We start from the raw sequence: 18,747 nt of genomic DNA, 5'->3' as shown, positions 1-18,747 counted from the left end.
AATCTGACTTCACTTGAGGCATTTGCTGCTTCAAGATGAATTTACCCAAAATCACCTCTGTTAAAGGATCACCACGATATCAACTTTTCAAGAAAACCATACAGACAATTGATACACCAGCCAAGATGCATTTCACCCTCCTCCTAGTTATCAGTAAAACCAATGCTTCCTGGAATAAAAATGCAAATGGGAAAAGGCTCCCAGTCTTTTGATAATGTATCACCAGCATACATGGTCTGGACATTCCTGGGCATAGAGACATACTAATACAGAGCCTCCTGCTTAGACTAAAGGACAGCTGAAGGTTATATGAGTTTAAGACATAGACATACCTGAGCTGACTGGGAAACAGCCTCGTCCAGAGCCAGGGCCCGCTGGCGCACCTCCTCTTTTATTTGGGCATATGTGTTTTCTGCTTTCTGGTATTTTTCTTCCACCATTTCCCCCTCTTCAGGGTTTAGCTCCTTTAGTTGAGGGCCTATCTTTAGCAGTTTATCAATATGAGGTTTGTGTTCAGCAATGGATTCCCTCAGTTGCTATGTAAAAAAAATATGGATTAAAATAAAATGAGTCTTTTTATACCAGTTTGTTTGTTTAAATACTGTGATCAGAGCTCATACCAACGGAACAAACTAAATTGCTAAAATCCAGCAAGTCCCAACATCTCACTGTTTATGGAGGGGGCAAAAATCTAAGTCTTAGGGCACTGACTCTAATTTCCTTGATTTTTAAAAGCCAGTTCAGATATTCTGCCACCCAAGAAACTTCCCAGACACAGCCTCCCTCACTCTTGCCCTCAAAACAAAAGCATTCCACTGCCTTCTGCACTCAGAAGTACTTCTCTGTACTCCACTGCAGTCTCAATGGTTTAATGCCTGTCTCCCTGTGCAGACTGGGAGACTCTAAGCAGGACAAACTACAAACAATATTTCTGGGAATCCAACTGCTCCTTGACTCTACGTCTGGCTACATCCAGTTCAATCTCCCTGTTACAGGAATACAGAAATACGACTAAGCACAAGCCATATACAAGTAAAATAAACATAAAAAACCATCTTTGATGGTAATACCATCCACTGAAGTGTCTACAAATTTTCCTTTCATCTTAAGTCCCTGCAGCAAATTGCTTTCTGACATTCCTAAGTTGGGGCTCTCACTCCCGCTGGGGCCAAACCACAAGGAAAAGGCCACCCAACCACACCCAAGTCTGAGAACACTGTTGTCGCTGGAAAGATTTGAAGTTCCCTTGATTTTCATGTGGTGCTTTGTTTACTTCTGTAATACTCACATTCCTGACATCTCCATAATCTCATTCTTTAACTGAATGACATTAAAGAACAAAGGAAATATTTCAGATATGTATTTTTACTGTGCAAAGAACTTCTAATGGGTTAAGAATTAACTTCAAAACAGACTTATACTTGGTAGGTACTCATAAACAGGCTGCTTCTCAAACTGTGCAGCCCATCTCCAGTTGTGTGATTAAATAAAACTCGGCATGCTCCTTACCCTCATTTCCTCTTGCTGCTGCCTGAGCTGCTCATGATCAATAGCCGGAGGAGGTAACTGAGCTATGAGTGCCCAAGTCTCCTCAATCCAGGGGCTTAGTTCCTCATAAGTTTCCCAAAACTGGTTCACCAAGACCTGTGCCCGCTCTAGGCGTGCGTAACGCTCTGAATTGAGCAGACTAATGGCTTCGTATTGTTGTATCAGAGACTCTGTCTTTTCCTATGGACAGCAAAAAGAAGTGTAAATATTATTACCATGATGAAATCCTTCTTAAAAAACGTTAAGTAGATATACACTAAAAAGTATAAAGGAATATACACTAAAATGCTAAAAAAAAAAAAAAAATTTAATCTAGTAAGATTACAAGTGATTTTTATATTCTTTATACTTAACTGAATTTTTGAATTTGCCTATCACACATATGCATTATTTCTATAATTTTTAAAATATGAAAGTAGCTTTGCCAACAGTAAAATAGCACAAGCACAACACAGCAAAGCTAGCCCGTTAGTGAGTGCCTTTCACAACTTCAGATGCAGCATTATTGCACTAGGTCAGTTTGACTGTATCGGGGCTACGGTGGGGACTCGCTCATCAAGTTTCATCTGCCTTTTCTTCTCCGATAAGAGTGTCCACAAACCCTCTATTTATACTTTACATGTTTATGATGAGTAGCTCAATTTATGAAGATTCTAAGGAAATAGTAGTTACCCATACCCTTTACAAAAAAAGGCTTCCTTTGTGGCTCAGCTGGTAAAGAATCCACCTGTAATGAGGGAGACCTGGGTTTGATCCCTGGGTTGGGAAGATTCCCTGGAGAACAGAAAGGCTACCCACTCCAGTATTCTGGCCTGGAGAATTCCATGGACTGTGTAGTCCATGGGGTTGCAAAGAATCGGACATGACTGAGTGACTTTCACTTTATAAACAAAACAAACAAAACTGGTGTACAAATGGATTCTGTTGCCCAATTCTTTGAGAGCTGAAACTGCAATACTTTGGCAACCTAATGCGATGAGTTGACTCACTGGAAAAGACTCTTATGCTGGGAAAGGTTGGGGGCGGGAGGAGAAGGGGACGACAGAGAATGAGATGGCTGGATGGCATCACCGACTCTGTGGACATGAGTTTGCGTGAACTCCGGGAGTTGGTGATGGACAGGGAGGCCTGGCGTGCTGTGGTTCATAGGGTCGCAGGGAGTCGGACATGACTGAGCGACTGAACTGAACTAATTTTTTTTAGAAGGATCTAAAGCAGGAATTAATATCTGGATCTGGTTCTGAAAAATCTATCTACCTGGAAAGATAACTCATTCTGGACTGAGGACGAGGAGTAATTCCTCTGTTATAAAGAACATGGACTTGCAATGCATTTCACATCATACAGTATGGCTGTTTAGACATTTGTGAACACAGGGTGAGGAGTCTGAATTCCCTAGGACGTCATCTTGGACTTAAATATCACTATTAGTAATAAAGGGAAAAAAACCGTTCTTAAACTATCATTTCACAATTGCACTTCCAAATCACCATGAGCAAGATAACAATATGGTGAATAAATACATGGAGTTTACCTGTAGTACGGCTTTTTGCTCCTCCCCACATGTGCCAAAGATTTCACCACGATGACTGAAGAGTTCATCCATCGAATCTTTATGTCGAATGATGTCAATGGAGAAAGCCTTTGAAAAGTAAACTATTGTTAAGTAACACAAGGACCCCGAGCCCGAGTTAGTGAAAAGTTAGACATACTCTATGAAAAATCCTTTGCTTTAATAAAGTCACATGAAAAATTAAGAAGTTTAATTAAAAATTAAACTTCTTAAGTTTGACACTTTGTCTATCCACCTATCTCCAATGCTTATCTTTCAGTAGCTTACAAAAATATCTTCCGTCCTGAAAACCCATGTAGAAAACTGCTAACTATTCTTTCCTGGATTAACAGACCTATTTCTCCCTTTTCACAAAGCAAAATATCCCTTCTTCATCCTAACCAAATATTTATAAAATTAAGTCTCTATCCACCATCATGACTCTAAATCATTCTACTTGACTTGATACAGCCAGAAACTCTGTGCTAGTCACTCTAAGTGACTGATGATTCTAGCTCAGAATGAAGTGACTGTGCCAGTGACTTACCTTCTGTACCTGCAGCTGAGCTGTGGTCTGGTCCTGTTCCAGGCGAATTGGACCCAGGGCCATCAGTTTCCGTTTTGTTTCAGCAACCCAAGCTAGCTCTGCATCAGCAGCTTGCTCATACTGACAGACATAGCGAAGAAAAATGGACATATTACAGCCAGTGTCTTCCTTCTAAGAACTCTAACTTATTCAACACACAAAGGCCTAGATTTTCAGTAATGCAGTTTACATCTCACTAAGTAAAGCCCAAATTGGTGAGAACTTCATAAAAGTCACAAATACAAGACGCAGACAATTTAGCATTGATTATATTTCAACAAATATGAGTTGATCCTATTCCAACTTCTTTGGAAAGACATTACAGAACCCAGTCAATGATTCCATAGCTAGAAATAACAATGGAAACTAAGACTCTTCAAAAGAAATACACTGTCTAATGAGAGTACTTTTATGAGGCTGTGCTCTCTTTCTGCCAATCTTTTTTCCTATCCACACACTAAACAGCAGTACTCATATGTTTAAATACAAACTTAACATGGCAGCAGATGGCTGAGTCAAGTTAACTTGGAAGTACTCGCTTAGCTGAAGAAATGTAAGACCCCAGGAGAATAGCAGACCTTTAAATGGAATGCAGTACACAGTGACACGTCATACGCAATGATGTCAACAACAGGAGAACATGTTCTGCATGGTCACTGCTTAATAAGGGCCCCTCAACCTTTTATCTCTTCCTTATCCATGTTGCCAATTACACTAATATTTAAAGAAAAGTTCCTGAGTGTGATAAATCTCATACTGAAACATCTGGCCAAGATTTGGAGTCAAAACAAACTTCTGTGCGGTTCAGAAAGCATCTACTTATCACCATGAACCCAAGGGGTCATGTTATATTATTTTTTGTACCATGGTACATTAATAGGTACATATCCACCTACAAAGAAAAACAAATAACTTTTCCCAGAAAGCAGGAAGGAAAAATGATTGAAGGAAACATGACACCTGTGTTTACTGGGAGGGTTCTATTTTGGATGGCTCTGCTATTTTGGTTAGCATATTGGATAGTAATTATAGTTCTTGGTTCTATCCCCTCTTCCATCTAATGCTGAAACAGTTGATCATGTCAAACTAAGACTGATGCATTTAGACCTTTCTGATCTAGATATTATCTACCCCCATCACCATCTGCCTCTAAGCAGGGCACCAGCAAGCAAAGGGCCCACACTCTCTTTTCCAAGTTCTTTTCTCCTCAAAGGGGTCAAATATCTTCAGTCAAACCTAGATCCACCCTCACATAACTTTGTCGAATCACTTCCTACCACTGAGATAATTTGCTGCATCAGATTTAGCTTGATCTCATTTATTCCTATTCCTGAAACTGTATGTATGTGGGTCATAGTTTTGTACTTCCCATATATATATCCCTGCTGCCTAAAATATTAATGCAGGGGTGTTTATAAAGATTACCTGTTGTGATCTCTGAATAGCAGCATCAATTTCATCCACCCTTTGCCCAACAGTGTCACTGACCAGCTTGTACTGTTCGTTGGCGTCGGACACGAGCTTATCCAGCCCTTCTCTGGCTCTCCAGGGCACCAGCTCTAACAGAGCACGGCTCACCTCATTCACTGTGTCCAACACCAGCCTGTGCTCCATGACCTCCTTCTTTAGTTCCTAAAGAGGGAAAAAAGTTTTCAGGCCATCTCTTGCTAAATTAAGCACACTGGCAGCTGTGCTGGGTAGAAAATGCTCTCTCTACCACACATCCCAGCAGGGCTCTGACCTCCTTCCTTCACTTATTTTTTTCTTGTCTCAGATTTTTCAGTCACTCCACAGCCTGCCTTTAGGCTCAGCTGCTTAGAACTGTCAGCAAGACTTTTCAGGCCAGATTGTCTCTGGGTAACATGAATGGTACTTCTTGCTTTTTTCCTCCTTACTTCAATAGAAATGATAAATAATGCTTTAATCATAGGCATTTATTTACTTCAACAAATGCACCGTATTTCGGTGCATCTAGAACTGCACAAGGTCCTGAAGGAGAATTAGAGATGACTATGAGGTACTCTTTTAGAGTGAACTATGACAGTAAGTTCTACAATGTTCCATATGAAGCAAGCTTCCTAGGGTGTTCACATTCCATCTTTTTCCTTCTTCAGTTCAGTTCAGTCGCTCAGTCGCATCCAACTCTTTGCGACCCCATGAATTGCAGCACGCCAGGCCTCCCTGTCCATCACCAACTCCCGGTGCTCACTCAAACTCATGTCCATCGAGTCGGTGATGTCATCCAGCCATCTCATCCTTTGTCGTCCCCTTCTCCTCCTGCCCCCAATCCCTCCCAGCATCAGAGTTTTTTCCAATGAGTCAACTCTTCGCATGAGGTGGCCAAAGTATTGGAGTTTCAGCTTTAGCATCAGTCCTTCCAATGAACACCCAGGACTGATCTCCTTTAGAATGGACTGGCTGGATCTCCTTGCTATCCAAGGGACTCTCAAGAGTTTTCTCCAGCACCACAGTTCAAAAAGCATCAATTCTTCGGCGATCAGCTTTCTTCACAGTCCAACTCTCACATCCATACATGACCACGGGAAAAACCAGAGCCTTGACTAAATGGACCTTGGTTGGCAAAGTAATGTCTCTGCTTTTTAATATGCTGTCTAGGTTGGTCATAACTTTCTTTCCAAGGAGTAAGCGTCTTTTAATTTCATGGCTGCAGTCAGCATCTGCAGTGATTTTAGAGCCCAGAAAAATAAAGTCTGACACTGTTTCCCCATCTATTTGCCATGAAGTGATGTGACCAGATGCCATGATCTTAGCTTTCTGAATGTTTCTTCTTCAGACCATGACAAATGCTCTTATATAGGCCTGTCCTTATGTCAAAACTTATTTTCCACGAATAAACAGAAAACAAGGCAGACAAATTTTTGGTTTAGATTTCCGGTAAAGGTAGATGGTGTAAAACTCAAGAATTTGAACTTCAGGATTCTAAGAGAAAAAATTCTTTCCCTTTACAGTGTGGGATGTCAGCTCACCTTCTGTCTCTGCTGAAACTGGGGTATTTGTTCCCCTGTGGGGGACTGTCCTCCGCTGGCTGCCAGCTCCTCCTCTACCTCCCTCAGCCACCCGGTCAGTTCCTCATATGTAGATTGGAACTTGGTGGCAAGCTGCCGGGCTTGCTCTAAGGTTCTGAGAGCCTTGGAGCTAGTGACTGTGATGTCTGCATAGCGAGTCTTTATGCCATCCAGCTTCTCTTGAATGAGCAATACCTCTTCACCTGTGGGAGACAGCACACAGTTTATTCATGTCGAATAGGCTACAAGGGAGCCCTTTTAACCTCTCTTTATTCAAGTCAGAGCTTAACTTTTATGGATACTCTCTCCCTATGGCAGTGATTTCACCTAGCGTCCCACACCAAGGGAAGTGGGAAAGAAACCTTCAATCAACAAAAGAAACGACTTCTGAGATTATTAGGATCTGAGTTTGACTGCAGGTTTTTCTAGACATTTTCAGCATCTTTCAGTAAATGCTGGTATTCAACATATTGGAGGGCAGGGAGAGTTTTCATCTATAACCAGATGTGAGACAATACAGTGTTTCAATAAAGGATTTAGCAGGAAATAGGAACCCAAGTCCCAGTCGCCAGGAAGCACATGGTAATACAGTGAGCATTAAGCCCCTCCCATCTACAAAGAGAAGTGGCTAGTGCAGAGTGCTGCTGAGTAATGTCTGTATGACCAGGCACTAAGAGATGCATTTTTCAAAGTACCTGTGGTTTGTTTTAGAAGAGCCTGACCGTTTTTAATAGCTTGATCTACATTCTTCTTTCTGTTAACAATTTCTTCATTTAAAGCCTGAAAGGGAAGAACACCATTAATCCTAAAACTATGACACAACAAAGTGGAAGAAATGTGAGCCCCTTAAGAGACCAAATTTAAAGTAAAGAGATGAATATCAGTTTAAACATGAGGTATTTGATTCCTTCGTTTTCTCTTTTGTTACCCCTTTAATTACTGAAAACAATGAAATCAGATACTTATAGGCAAGCTTTCCTTTGATGAGAAGAGATTTAGGACTTAATCCACTTTACAAACCTATTGGTACCAAACCTGGACCCAAGAAAAGGAGAAGCAGAATTCAGCAAAAATGTCTGCTATGTCCAAAACAAAGGATAAGGCATAAGGTTCAAGAAAAGAAAATCAGCAAGAACAGGCCAACTTAAATCAGAATCCTAGTTAAAAACTCTCAATATCTGAAGTCAATGAAGTAGAAGAATCTAAGATCATTACTAATAAACAAACAAAAAATCGCTTTGCTGATTTTTACCATTTCCAAAGAAATTCCATAAAAACAAAAAACAAAAAGGGCAGATTGTTCTTTCTACTAAGATGACCCAGAATTCCTGCACTTTGAGCATATAAATTCTAGAAACATTTAAAAAAGTTACCACTATATGATCAAACCCTGAGCACTGTTAAATAATCTGGTTTTCTTAAAATTTTGGGCATCCCTGGTGGCTCAGATGGTAAAGAATCTGCCTGCAATGCAGGAGACCTGGGTTTGATCCCTGGGTCAGGAAGATCCCCTGGAGGAGGAAATGGCAACCCACTCTAGTATTCTTGCCTGGAGAATTCTATCGACAGAGGAGTCTGGCGGGCTATAATCCATGGGGTTGCAGAGGGCTGGACATGACTGAGTGACTAACACTTTGTTCAAGTACATACTCCTCTGCATAACTGCTCAAGTGGTAGCTGAGTGATATATTCCTGAGTGATGTGAAACATGAGTTGGAATTGAGATGGCCCCTGATTACACTCTGGATCACCTTCTAGAATTAATGATTCAGTTTGTTAAGTATAAGTATTTCCATGGACTCATCAAAAAATAGATTAGTCCTTAGCAACAAGTCTAAGCGCTTGTGTATAAAATAAATTTGAAATGTTTGGAATAAAAAAAAAAGGGAGCGAGTGAGAGAGAGAAATGAAGACAAACATGAATTAAAATGACAAAATAACTTAGTAACATAACCAATAAGAATGGAAAGCATGAATACCAGGTGGTCAGCATGCTGCTTCTCCAGGACAGCCTGTCTGTAATCCTTTACGAACACTGAACTGAGCTTGTCCTCAACCTCGGCCAGCCAGTTGAGCACCTCCACCTCGTCCTCCCCGAAAAGCCTGGCATTAGACAGTGCTTGTTCAAGCAGGGCTGCTTTCCGACAGCACCGGTCTTGAATCTCACTGAATCGGGCCTGCAATGAGTCTAGCCTTTCTGACAGCACACCCTGCTCTGCGGGACTTGTCAGGGAGGAGAGGGACTGCCCAATTGTGACTGCCTGGTGCACATCTGCTGCATGGCTTTCTATTTCTTCCTCCAGAGCCTAGAAATCCAGATGGAAAAAATGAATAACAGAAACAAAATAAATGAAAAGTAAACATGAGACAATGAATCACAAATGATTTAATAAATTAAATAATAATATATAAGTTTACCTACGGAAGGGTAAAAATAACATAAAAACAGAGAACAAAAAGCTGTTTTTTCTGATAGTAGCCTGTAAGTCCAATTCTATTTTTACTTGAAGAATGTGACTAGTCCAATTAATAACTGGACCATATTTTAAATTAAACTTATTAAAAAAAACCCACAAAATACATCTTTTAGAATGCTGCAGGAAGTTTTCTAGGATTTCTGATTCCAGTTTTGTGTTTTCATTTACCATAACTACATCCTACCTTGTGCCGAATGATCTGCTGCTGTATTTTAGCAGTCTGGGTGCCAACAGGTTCTGAGTTGGCGAGCTTTTTCTCTGTGACAGATAAGAAGTCAGAAATAGGCTCAGCTGTCTCATGGAATTGTTTGGCCAGAACCAGGATATCTTCCAGCTGTTTCTGCCTACACGAATATATAGAACAAGCTGCTCAGGCAAAAAGTCACATTAAAACTGTTAACAGTACTATATTCAGTAAAAGACCAATCTTAACCAGGCACATCTGAAATATCAATAGCAAACAGAACACACAGAAAACACCATTTTGCTGTTTTAAAGGCTTGCAGTATCTTATTCCGGTTCTGTCATGACCTTGTAAGGTAGGCAACATTATGCCACTGTTATAAAAGAGAAAACCAAGCCTGAAGGCTTAAAGAAAGACCTGTCCAGATTGCCCACAGGTAGCAATGGTACAGTGAGAATCAGAATCAGACCTTCTCTACTTTCTCCTTTGGGATGCAGCATGTGTATCCTCTGTACATGTGACCAAAATAATGTTTAAAGGACTAAAAAATCCATCAGTCCTCATTTCTCTCTTCCCTGTCACTGCTACCTTCACTTATGATGAAGAGAAAAGACCGCATTTGAAGAGCACAAGTAGACCAAGCTATGAACAAGAACTTCCTTCCTATCGCCCCTCAATCAGTCAGGCTTCTAGTAATTTCAAGCCTCAGAGCATAACTTTGAATTCTAATTTAAGGCAAAAATATAACCTCAAACTAGCTGAATTTGCTAAGGCAAACGGCAGCCAAAAGAACTATGTACTTTATAACTAGAATCTTGAATCTGGAATCTTAAATCTTATTTAACATAACATCCATACTAAGTGTGGATTTCAAATACCCTATAGATTAAAATCAGCCAATTACAAAGGAGAGGGGAAGCCTGAATGCTGAAGGCAGCCTAATAAACAAAAGACACAAAAACAACCATAGAACTATACTAGCACACAGAATAATAATCAAAGGCCATAACGATGACTCTGGACCATTAAGATCAGACTAAATGCTATGTTATTTGAAAAGGGCCTGGGTGATGGGAAGTACTTTTATTTCAGTAAATCTTTACTAAACATCTGCTGTGTGCCAGGTCCTATGCTGGGTACTCTGGACAAACTTATATTAATAATAAATGATTTAAAATAAAGACCTGCCATTTGAATTATCTGGAAATGTAATGTTTGAGTATAAAGAAAAATTTATTTCTAGATGCTATTTTTAAATGTCAATATAAAGTACAGAATTTCCTTTCTTAGTTTACGTCAACCTTCAATCTACATCTTCAATCAATACAACTAAAACATAATCTTAAATAAATTGCTTGGTGGATTATTTTCATTGGTTAATGACCTGCTTAAAGATTTTATTCTTTTTGCTTTCAACTTTTAAAAACCTTTTTATATTTTATATTGGAGTACAGCTGATTAATAAAATTAATGTTAGTTTTATTAGTGTTTTAGGTTTACAGCAAAGTGATTCAGTTATACATATACAAGTGTCTATTTTTTTCCCAAATTTTAAATATTTAATTCTTAAAGAACTGTCCTAGACTTCTAGATCTTTCTGACTCATCTATGATTCCAGGATCTGAAAGTCTGAAGAAATCACTGTAACATGATTTGGGGTAGAAAAGAGAAGAGCTAAAATAATTCAGAGGCATCAAAAATCCAATATTGAACCTAAACAGAATTCTTTAGGATGCCTTAACAAATGATGCCACTCTTGGGATTTCTCTTTAAAACACTGGTCTAGAAACTGTGTTCAGAGCATGGAAGCAAATAGAACAGAATCATAAACAGATACATTAGGAACAATCATGACTTTAGCGAGCTTAAGGACCTAGGAGGAAAGCACATAAAATAATGACCATAACACAAGGTACACATGAAGAGTTAGGGCAGTAAACAGGAAGATGAACTATTCTATCCTTGGGAATAAAGAAAAGCTTCATAAAAGCAGGGGAGATGAACAAAAGTCTTTCACAGAAGATGGAACACCATCAGCAAAGACAGAATTAGGAAACTGACCGAAGACACTGAAGAACCAAATATGGTTTACTTTGTAAGGAATGAGAAGAGTATCAGAGACTAAGAAGACTCTTGAGAGCCCCCTGGACTGCAAGGAGGTCCAGCCAGTCCCTCCTCAAGGAGATCAGTCCTGGGTGTTCACTGGAAGGACTGATGCTGAAGCTGAAACCCCAATACTTTGGCCACCTCATGCGAAGAGCTGACTCACTGGAAAAGACCCTAATGCTGGGAAGGATTGGGGGCAGGAGGAGAAGGGGACGACAGAGGATGAGATGGTTGGATGGCATCACCGACTCGGTGGACATGGGTTTGGGCAGACTCCGGGAGTTGGTGATGGACAGGGAGGCCTGGTGTGCTGTGGTTCACGGGGTCGCAGAGAGTCGGACACGACTGAGCGACTGAACTGAACTGAAGAAAGGTGGGTTAGGGCCACCTTTGAATGGTGGGTTAAAGAGACTTTATTTTATAGGCAATAGGCAGTCATTAGATGTCTCTGACTGTGCAGAGGGAAGGCCTGAGGGGAAACAGCAGTAGAGCGGTTAAGGTTAGCTAGTTAGGAGGCTGCCCTCAGGTGAGCTACCTCATGGGAACGAGCCCAAGTGAGAGTTCGTAAGTCATGAACTGAGGCAAGTGAGCTAGAATCAGAGAAACGGATGGAGAGGAAAGATACTGTGGACATAAAGTAGACAGAATTTAGCATCCTGATAGATATGGGACACAAAGCAGGGGAGGGAAAAAACAGTAAAAAGAAAATGAGGCTGAGGTCTTAAACCCAGGTAGCTGGAGGGTCAATGGCACTATTACTGGAAATGGATGGAAAAAGAGAAGAAAAGCAGTGAAATTTGGAAATGAAAGTAAGCTGAATTCTTTCGTTTCTCCTACTAACATGGGCAAATAAATACTTCGTAGCTCAGATGAGAAACAAACAAGCCATGAACAGGTAGAAGTAAAGAGACTGAAGAGGGGGTTATCTGAAGACTACCCATAGGTGCCTAAATAGTAAGTGATCAACTCTATGACTCTCACACTCATTTCTGATTCATTATCATTTACTTTTAAAACTGGGAACAGTATCAGCTGAAAGTAAAGACCCAGTGTGACTTATTAAGCTCAAGTGACACTGGACTAACTGATGGCTATGGAAAGAGAGAGAAAGCACCTCGGTGGAGGAGAGAAGTACACTGCCTGGCTGCAGCTTTTGGTGAAGACAGTCCATGCAACTCTTGAATGCTCATTTAATAGAACCACAGGCTAGCTCCTAGATGTAAGAACATCTAATACTGGGATAAGTTAACAGAAAAGAAACATGATACATTTCAATTCCAAGCATCAAAAATATTATTTATAAATATTAACGGGAAAAAAAAGAAATCTGTTTCCAAAACTCAGAAAATTACTTGGCTGGACTGTAGGAGTCCACATCTGTCATTTGGAAGCATCATTATTTTGCAACTGAACACCACCACAGAGCAATGAGTCTCCCAGCTCTCAGAAACTTATGGAAGAGCTGAGGCTCATTTCCTGAGAGTCACCCTGGTTATGAGGATCATCTCTAAAAACTTATCCCTCTTCAAGATAAAAGTCATTAAACACCTCCAGTGCTCCACGAGAGTCACACAGGGGCTTTTACAGCATCTCAGAGACACAAGTCAGAAACCGTCTCTGACTTCTCCCTCAAAAGCCCCTTGGCTTTACCTGGCTGCTGCCTTGCTGAGTAGTCCAGTCCATCTACTTTCAAGATTCTCCAACTGTCCAGTGATCTTCTCTCTATCAGCCAGCTCAGCTGACTGTGCTATTCTGCCTCCTTCTGCTTGAAGCATGTCTACTGTGGCCTTTCGATCATCTAGTAGCCTCTGGAGCAACTGATGTACATGTTTAAAGAGAATGAAAAGTGATAACGTGGGGTCACTTTAAAATCTGAAACAAGAAAAACATACAAAATCCAAAAACCTCACCTCACTGAGCCCTAAGTTTAACTGAACAGGGAAGTTTTTCTTTTCCCAACCTAAGGCAAAAACATGAGACATAATTCCTACCACTCATATAAACTTTTCCTACACTCAGGTTTTTAAATGGAGCAGTGACTGTCATTATGTGATTGAAAATGAATTTAATTTGAACCAAGAGAAAAAGGCACTGAAATGGAAATTAAACCAAGGGGGGCTGGGAATCAAGAGAGAACCTTATACATGATATACAACATTATTCAGAATATTGCTGACCCTAAAAACACTCAAAATCTCTTAAGATAAAGTGGTGACAAACACTGAAACAGGATAAGTGAACAAGCAAAACTGCTCGGTTCAACATATGGCATGGTAAACTACGAGATTACAAAGGTGATGAAAATCAATTTCTATCTTTCTTTTCTGGATCACACAAGGTAGGTTAGGATTCTACTAAACTCCTAACTGTGCTCCTGAAACTATAAGCAAATTGTGTTGTCTGTCATTCCCTTCGGCTGTTACAGTTCACTGCCCCAACATTCTCACTTACCTTCTGTTCTTGGATCTGGGCTTTCACCACTTTATACTCAGCAGATGGAGGCTTCTGATTGGCTATGAGCTCCTCAGTGTCTGTCAACCAGCTGAGCAATGGCTCCAAGGCATCTTGGAACTTCCCACAATGCAACAAAGCCTCTTGCAGTTGTGCGATTCTTTGTGCAACCTGTTTCACAGACACGGAGGAGAAAGGGGAGAGTTCTGAAATGACTTCTCATCCCTTTTTGTAACTCCAGGTTGGAACTACTAAAGTTTTACTTGCATTCAGGTGCCATGGAAACCTGAAATTGCTGTATCTTTTTTCTATGCCCTCCGTTCACTCACCTTTTTATTTAGTGTGTTCCACCGAGCATTGATCTCTTCCATGTCATGTTCCAAACCCTGTACATCACAGTTTTTTCCAGCACTCTGAATCAAGCCCTGGCCCAGTCCATTCACCTGTTGCAGTTTCATCTGAAGAGGATCCACCTGTTCTTTCTGAAACATCTAGATAATTGTAAGCCAAAGAAGATTTAGTCTATAGGCGTGACAGTGACTGGTTATTCTTGGGGGAGGCATGCTTTAACAAAGGAGGGCCTCGGGTAACAAGACAAAACAAGCCACTTGTACACAAAGTATCAAGTAAGAATGTGGTTTCACATTTCAAAACATTCTCCTATGGACAAGCAATTACAGAGAGTTATGGCACTACTTAGGCATTTAAACCTTGACTCAGGGTTTGTTTCTGTTGTTAATTTTTTAATGCAAAAAGCTCTTGAGAATAAAGAAGCATCAGCCTCAAGATACCATGAAAGTGTGTTGCATTATCAATCCTAAATGGGAAGGTTGATACCAAATGACCAGTATTTAAGATTTAAAAATACCTTGGGGAATAGCTTTAACCAACCACGATACATGCAATGCTCTTCTCTGACTTGGACTAATAATTAACCAAAACACATCAACGGTATGAAGAATCCCAACCTCACCGCTTAATACCCCTGTGGCCATTTAATTCCATTCTGTTCCAAGGCCACAGACCACAAACAGCCAATAATCTTGAAATAGTATTCCTCTGATTACAAAGGGAAGTGGGCCAGTATTATAGGGAGATGTCCTTAACAACTTCAGAGATATTTTAAGTAAGACTCAGATATACATAAAATATTTTTAAAACAATGATACTATATATCCATGTTTACTCTGAAACAAAGCAATTTTATAACTGTAAACAAGTGTAACAAGCAATGTGAGTGTTTCTAATGCAGTCAAGGTCCATTATTAACTTAGAAATTTATAAAAGGAAACAAAGAGAACAGTACTTCTGCCACTCCAATGGTATTAAGGAAAAAATGAAATAAATCTTTGTCCCTAAGATCAGATTTCTCTCAATTGTCAGAGGATAAAATCAGCCACATTCCACTAGTCTGGATTTATTTCCATTCATTTTTCTTCCATAAAAAGTTCCTTCAAGTTCAGGGAGACAGGTGAAATCAGTGAAAGCTGAAGAATGGGAGAGGACAAAAATAAATGCAAAAGAAAACTATAAGTTTGGGTAAGACTAATTTTGGCCTATGTGAGACCACAGATCACACTAGGATTAGGAAACTGATTCTAGAAAGAATGGTCTGTGGCTGAACAAGTGAGTCACAAGGAGGAAAGGCCCCAGGGAACACTGAAAAAAGAAGGTTATAAAGGTAATTACCAGTGGGCTTCATTTTATACTACAATTTGATTACACCGTATTTTGTTAGGCAACACTACACAGCAGTTCAGCTAAAAATGACTTATTCCAACAACATGGTTCCTAGAGAAAGCAAGTACTATGATTCTACTTTGTATTAAACATGCTTTCATTGAAGAAAAATCAGAGGGGAGAAAAGAACAACATGGCTGTGGCAGGGGCTAGAACGGTGAAGAGAGCAGAAATGCCTGAAATGTAGAGGGAAGGTGTCCAGTCCACACTGAAGAGCCCCATTCACCCAGTAATTAAGTCCTGTCTCACGTTGTGGCTGATATGTGAGTGTTGTCCAGTACGGCAGCCAACAGTTACGTGTGGCTATTTAACTAGAAATTCAGTTCCTCCACCCGACTAGCCTCACTTCATGGGGTCAAGGGGTCAAAGGCCATGTGTGGCTAGGGGTCTAATGTACTGGGCAACAGAGAATACCTCCGTCTTGGCAAGAAGCTCTACTGGTATCAGTGTAAATCATACAGAAAAGTAAAAACATAATTTAAGTAGCTTGATAATCTCTTCCATATAATAGAGCCAATTCTTTTCTTCAAATCTGGATTGACTCTGTTCGTGAACATTTCACATAACGTGTTTGAGATTTCTTCATTTCCCATGTCCACTCTATGGATTGATAGGGAATGTGTATCTGTTTTTTTTTTCCCAGAAGTTTAAAAATATATGAAAATGCCTCTATATACTAGTACTCTTTAAACATTTATAGTAAACACAAGTGAAAAGAATGTTAAAATAAATCTGAAAACACTTGCTCCTTTCTCTTAATTCCCAAATAAAGCTGTTTCGCAAAACTTGTGCTTTTCATGGCACGTGGACTGTGCCATGTTACTAACCAGTGCTGGCAAACATTTCCCAGAGCAGAATACTAGTAAAAATTATTGCATGGCTGTAAGATGCAACAGGGACATAAAACAGAAAATTTCCCCAAGAACTTCTTAAAACACTTTTATCTACAGTAACACCACATTCTCCCAGCTTTCGTCCTGACTGATCCTTTTTTGATGTCCTTTGCGCATTTCCTCTTTCTCTTCTAGATCTCCAAATGTTAGCCTTAGAGGGGTCGAGGTAAGGGCAGGATGCCAGTCCTGAGCCCTTTTCTGAATCTACACTCCCCTAAAGGCAATTCTACCCATTCCTATGGCATTCCTTACCATAATAAATGCTTATTACTCTAAAAATTATATATATTTTTTGAATTTCAAATCTAAATATCCAACTATTTTCCTTAGTATTGCCATACACCACTCCAAAGTTGAACAGTATACCTGCTAATTTCCTCTTGCCCAACACTGCTCTTCCCTGAGCAATTCGCTACTGCCCCCACTGTATGGCTGTGAGCCTAACTGACACCATCTTGGGCCCTTAGAGTTTCTCCTGTCCTTCTGCTGACCCTACCCAGGACTGCAGTGTACAGTAAATCACTTCTCAGTTGTCAAGGGCTTTACAGATAATAGACACTGTTTACTAATCATCAGGACCAGGTAGCCCCTATGCTCTGTTAGTCCCCAAACAATGATGAAAACCTTTGCTAACGTATATTCTTAGTGCCCATAGATCAGAACCCATTCATAAATCTTGCCTTCGGAATACAAGTCCTTTTCCCAAGCACTGACCCCCACCCTCTAGGTTAACGGCAGAACTGTCCCAGTTGCCCCGACGGTGCAGGGCGCAGCTGCAACTGTATCTGGGTTGCAATATGCCTTATGCCACCCTGACAGTAAGCTGTTGTCATTTGGTTGCTCAGTTGTGTCTGACTCTTTTGTGACCCCATGCACTGTAGCCCACCAGGCTACTCTGACCATGGGATTTTCCAGGCAAGAATACTGGAGTGGCTGGTCATTTCCTTCTCGAGGGGATCTTCCCGAACCACATCTCCTGCTTTGGCAGGCGGATTCTTAACTGCTGAGACAATAGGGAAGCAAGTTACTCTATAATAAACTGATGCATTGATTATACGGAGCTGCCTGCCTTCTTTTTTGGTCTCAAAATGCCTTCTCAGTTCAATGGGTACTTTTTTTTTCCTCCACCCTCCAAAACCCATCCACTCAATGATGCGAATCGGAGCCTAGAAGCCAGCCTTGATAACTTCCCCTCACTACCCCCAACATGAAAGCCATTATCAGGTCTCACTGATTCTGCCCCTAAACTCTGTCTCAGACCCATCAACTGTCTTCCAATCCACCCAGACAACTGTAGTAATTGGGCAGGCCTCTCTACTTTGTCCTTGATCCCCTACAACCACCCTAAACATAGTAGCCAGTGTGATTTTTTTAAAGTCTCAAATACTTCTGTGCTTTCTGAATTCCATGTCAATACAAACTATCAAAATATAGACAAAAGAAATCTGAGATTTATAAACTCAAATAATGTTGAAAATGTTTTTTGTCAACATTTGTGAACCAGCTTTCTCTATCTTTAAGCTGAGTCATCCTTAAAAAATGTAAATGAAATAATTTCACTCCCCTACTTAAATCTTTCAATAGTTGCCCACGGCTTTTAAGGTGGAGATCCCTGAGGATTTCTTTCTCAGCCCCTTCCTACCTTTCCAGGTTCACTGCCAAGACACTCTTCTGGAAACCCTGCTTACTGTGGTCTGGTCACTTGGCTCTCTTTTAGTTTTAACATGCCAAGCTCTTTCCAGCTTCCATTTCCTTTGTCCGGAATGCTCTTTGACTAAGTAACTTCTATTTATCCTTCCGGTTATAGTTTTAAAACTGTTTCCTTGACACGACAACTGAAATTAAATACCGCTATTGTTTCTTATCAGGGAAGGCAATGGCACCCCACTCCACTACTCTTGCCTGGAGAATCCCATGGACGGAGGAGACTGGTGGACTGCAGTCTATGGGGTCGCTGAGAGTCAGACGCGAGTGGGCGACTTCACTTTCACTTTTATGCATTGGAGAAGGAAATGGCAACCCACTCCAGTGTTCTTGCCTGGAGAATCCCAGGGACAGGGGAGCCTGGTGGGCTCCCATCTATGGGGTCGCACAGAGTTGGACACGACTGAAGCAACTTAGCAGCAGCAGCATTGTTTCTTATAACTTTTTTTATTCAAAGCATTTGCCACTATTTATAACCAT

The 18,747-nt window shown here is 40.6% G+C and overlaps 1 protein-coding gene across 19 annotated transcripts in view; it reads right to left on the bottom strand.

Moving 5' to 3' along the window:
• The window catches only part of MACF1 (microtubule actin crosslinking factor 1), a 332,059-nt gene that overhangs the window by 40,505 nt on the left and 272,807 nt on the right, over window positions 1–18,747 (bottom strand). For all 19 annotated transcript variants that reach the window (XM_088835151.1, XM_088835150.1, XM_088835152.1 and 16 more), the window contains 12 exons: window positions 14,260–14,421; window positions 13,931–14,101; window positions 13,130–13,296; window positions 9,374–9,533; window positions 8,692–9,018; window positions 7,408–7,492; window positions 6,674–6,915; window positions 5,112–5,318; window positions 3,648–3,767; window positions 3,083–3,190; window positions 1,510–1,728; window positions 333–536 (listed from right to left, as the gene is read on the bottom strand). In XM_088835151.1, the coding sequence (XP_088691277.1) occupies window positions 333–536; window positions 1,510–1,728; window positions 3,083–3,190; window positions 3,648–3,767; window positions 5,112–5,318; window positions 6,674–6,915; window positions 7,408–7,492; window positions 8,692–9,018; window positions 9,374–9,533; window positions 13,130–13,296; window positions 13,931–14,101; window positions 14,260–14,421 (2,172 nt within the window). The remainder of the gene's footprint in view (window positions 1–332; window positions 537–1,509; window positions 1,729–3,082; window positions 3,191–3,647; window positions 3,768–5,111; window positions 5,319–6,673; window positions 6,916–7,407; window positions 7,493–8,691; window positions 9,019–9,373; window positions 9,534–13,129; window positions 13,297–13,930; window positions 14,102–14,259; window positions 14,422–18,747) is intronic.

Source organism: Moschus berezovskii, chromosome 4 (genome assembly GCF_049115385.1).
Source record: "Moschus berezovskii isolate FMDL1 chromosome 4, NW_MosBer_1.0, whole genome shotgun sequence".
NCBI lineage: Eukaryota > Metazoa > Chordata > Mammalia > Artiodactyla > Moschidae > Moschus > Moschus berezovskii.
Note: the sequence above shows the minus strand (reverse complement) of the source record. Positions and strands in the feature narration are given on the sequence as shown.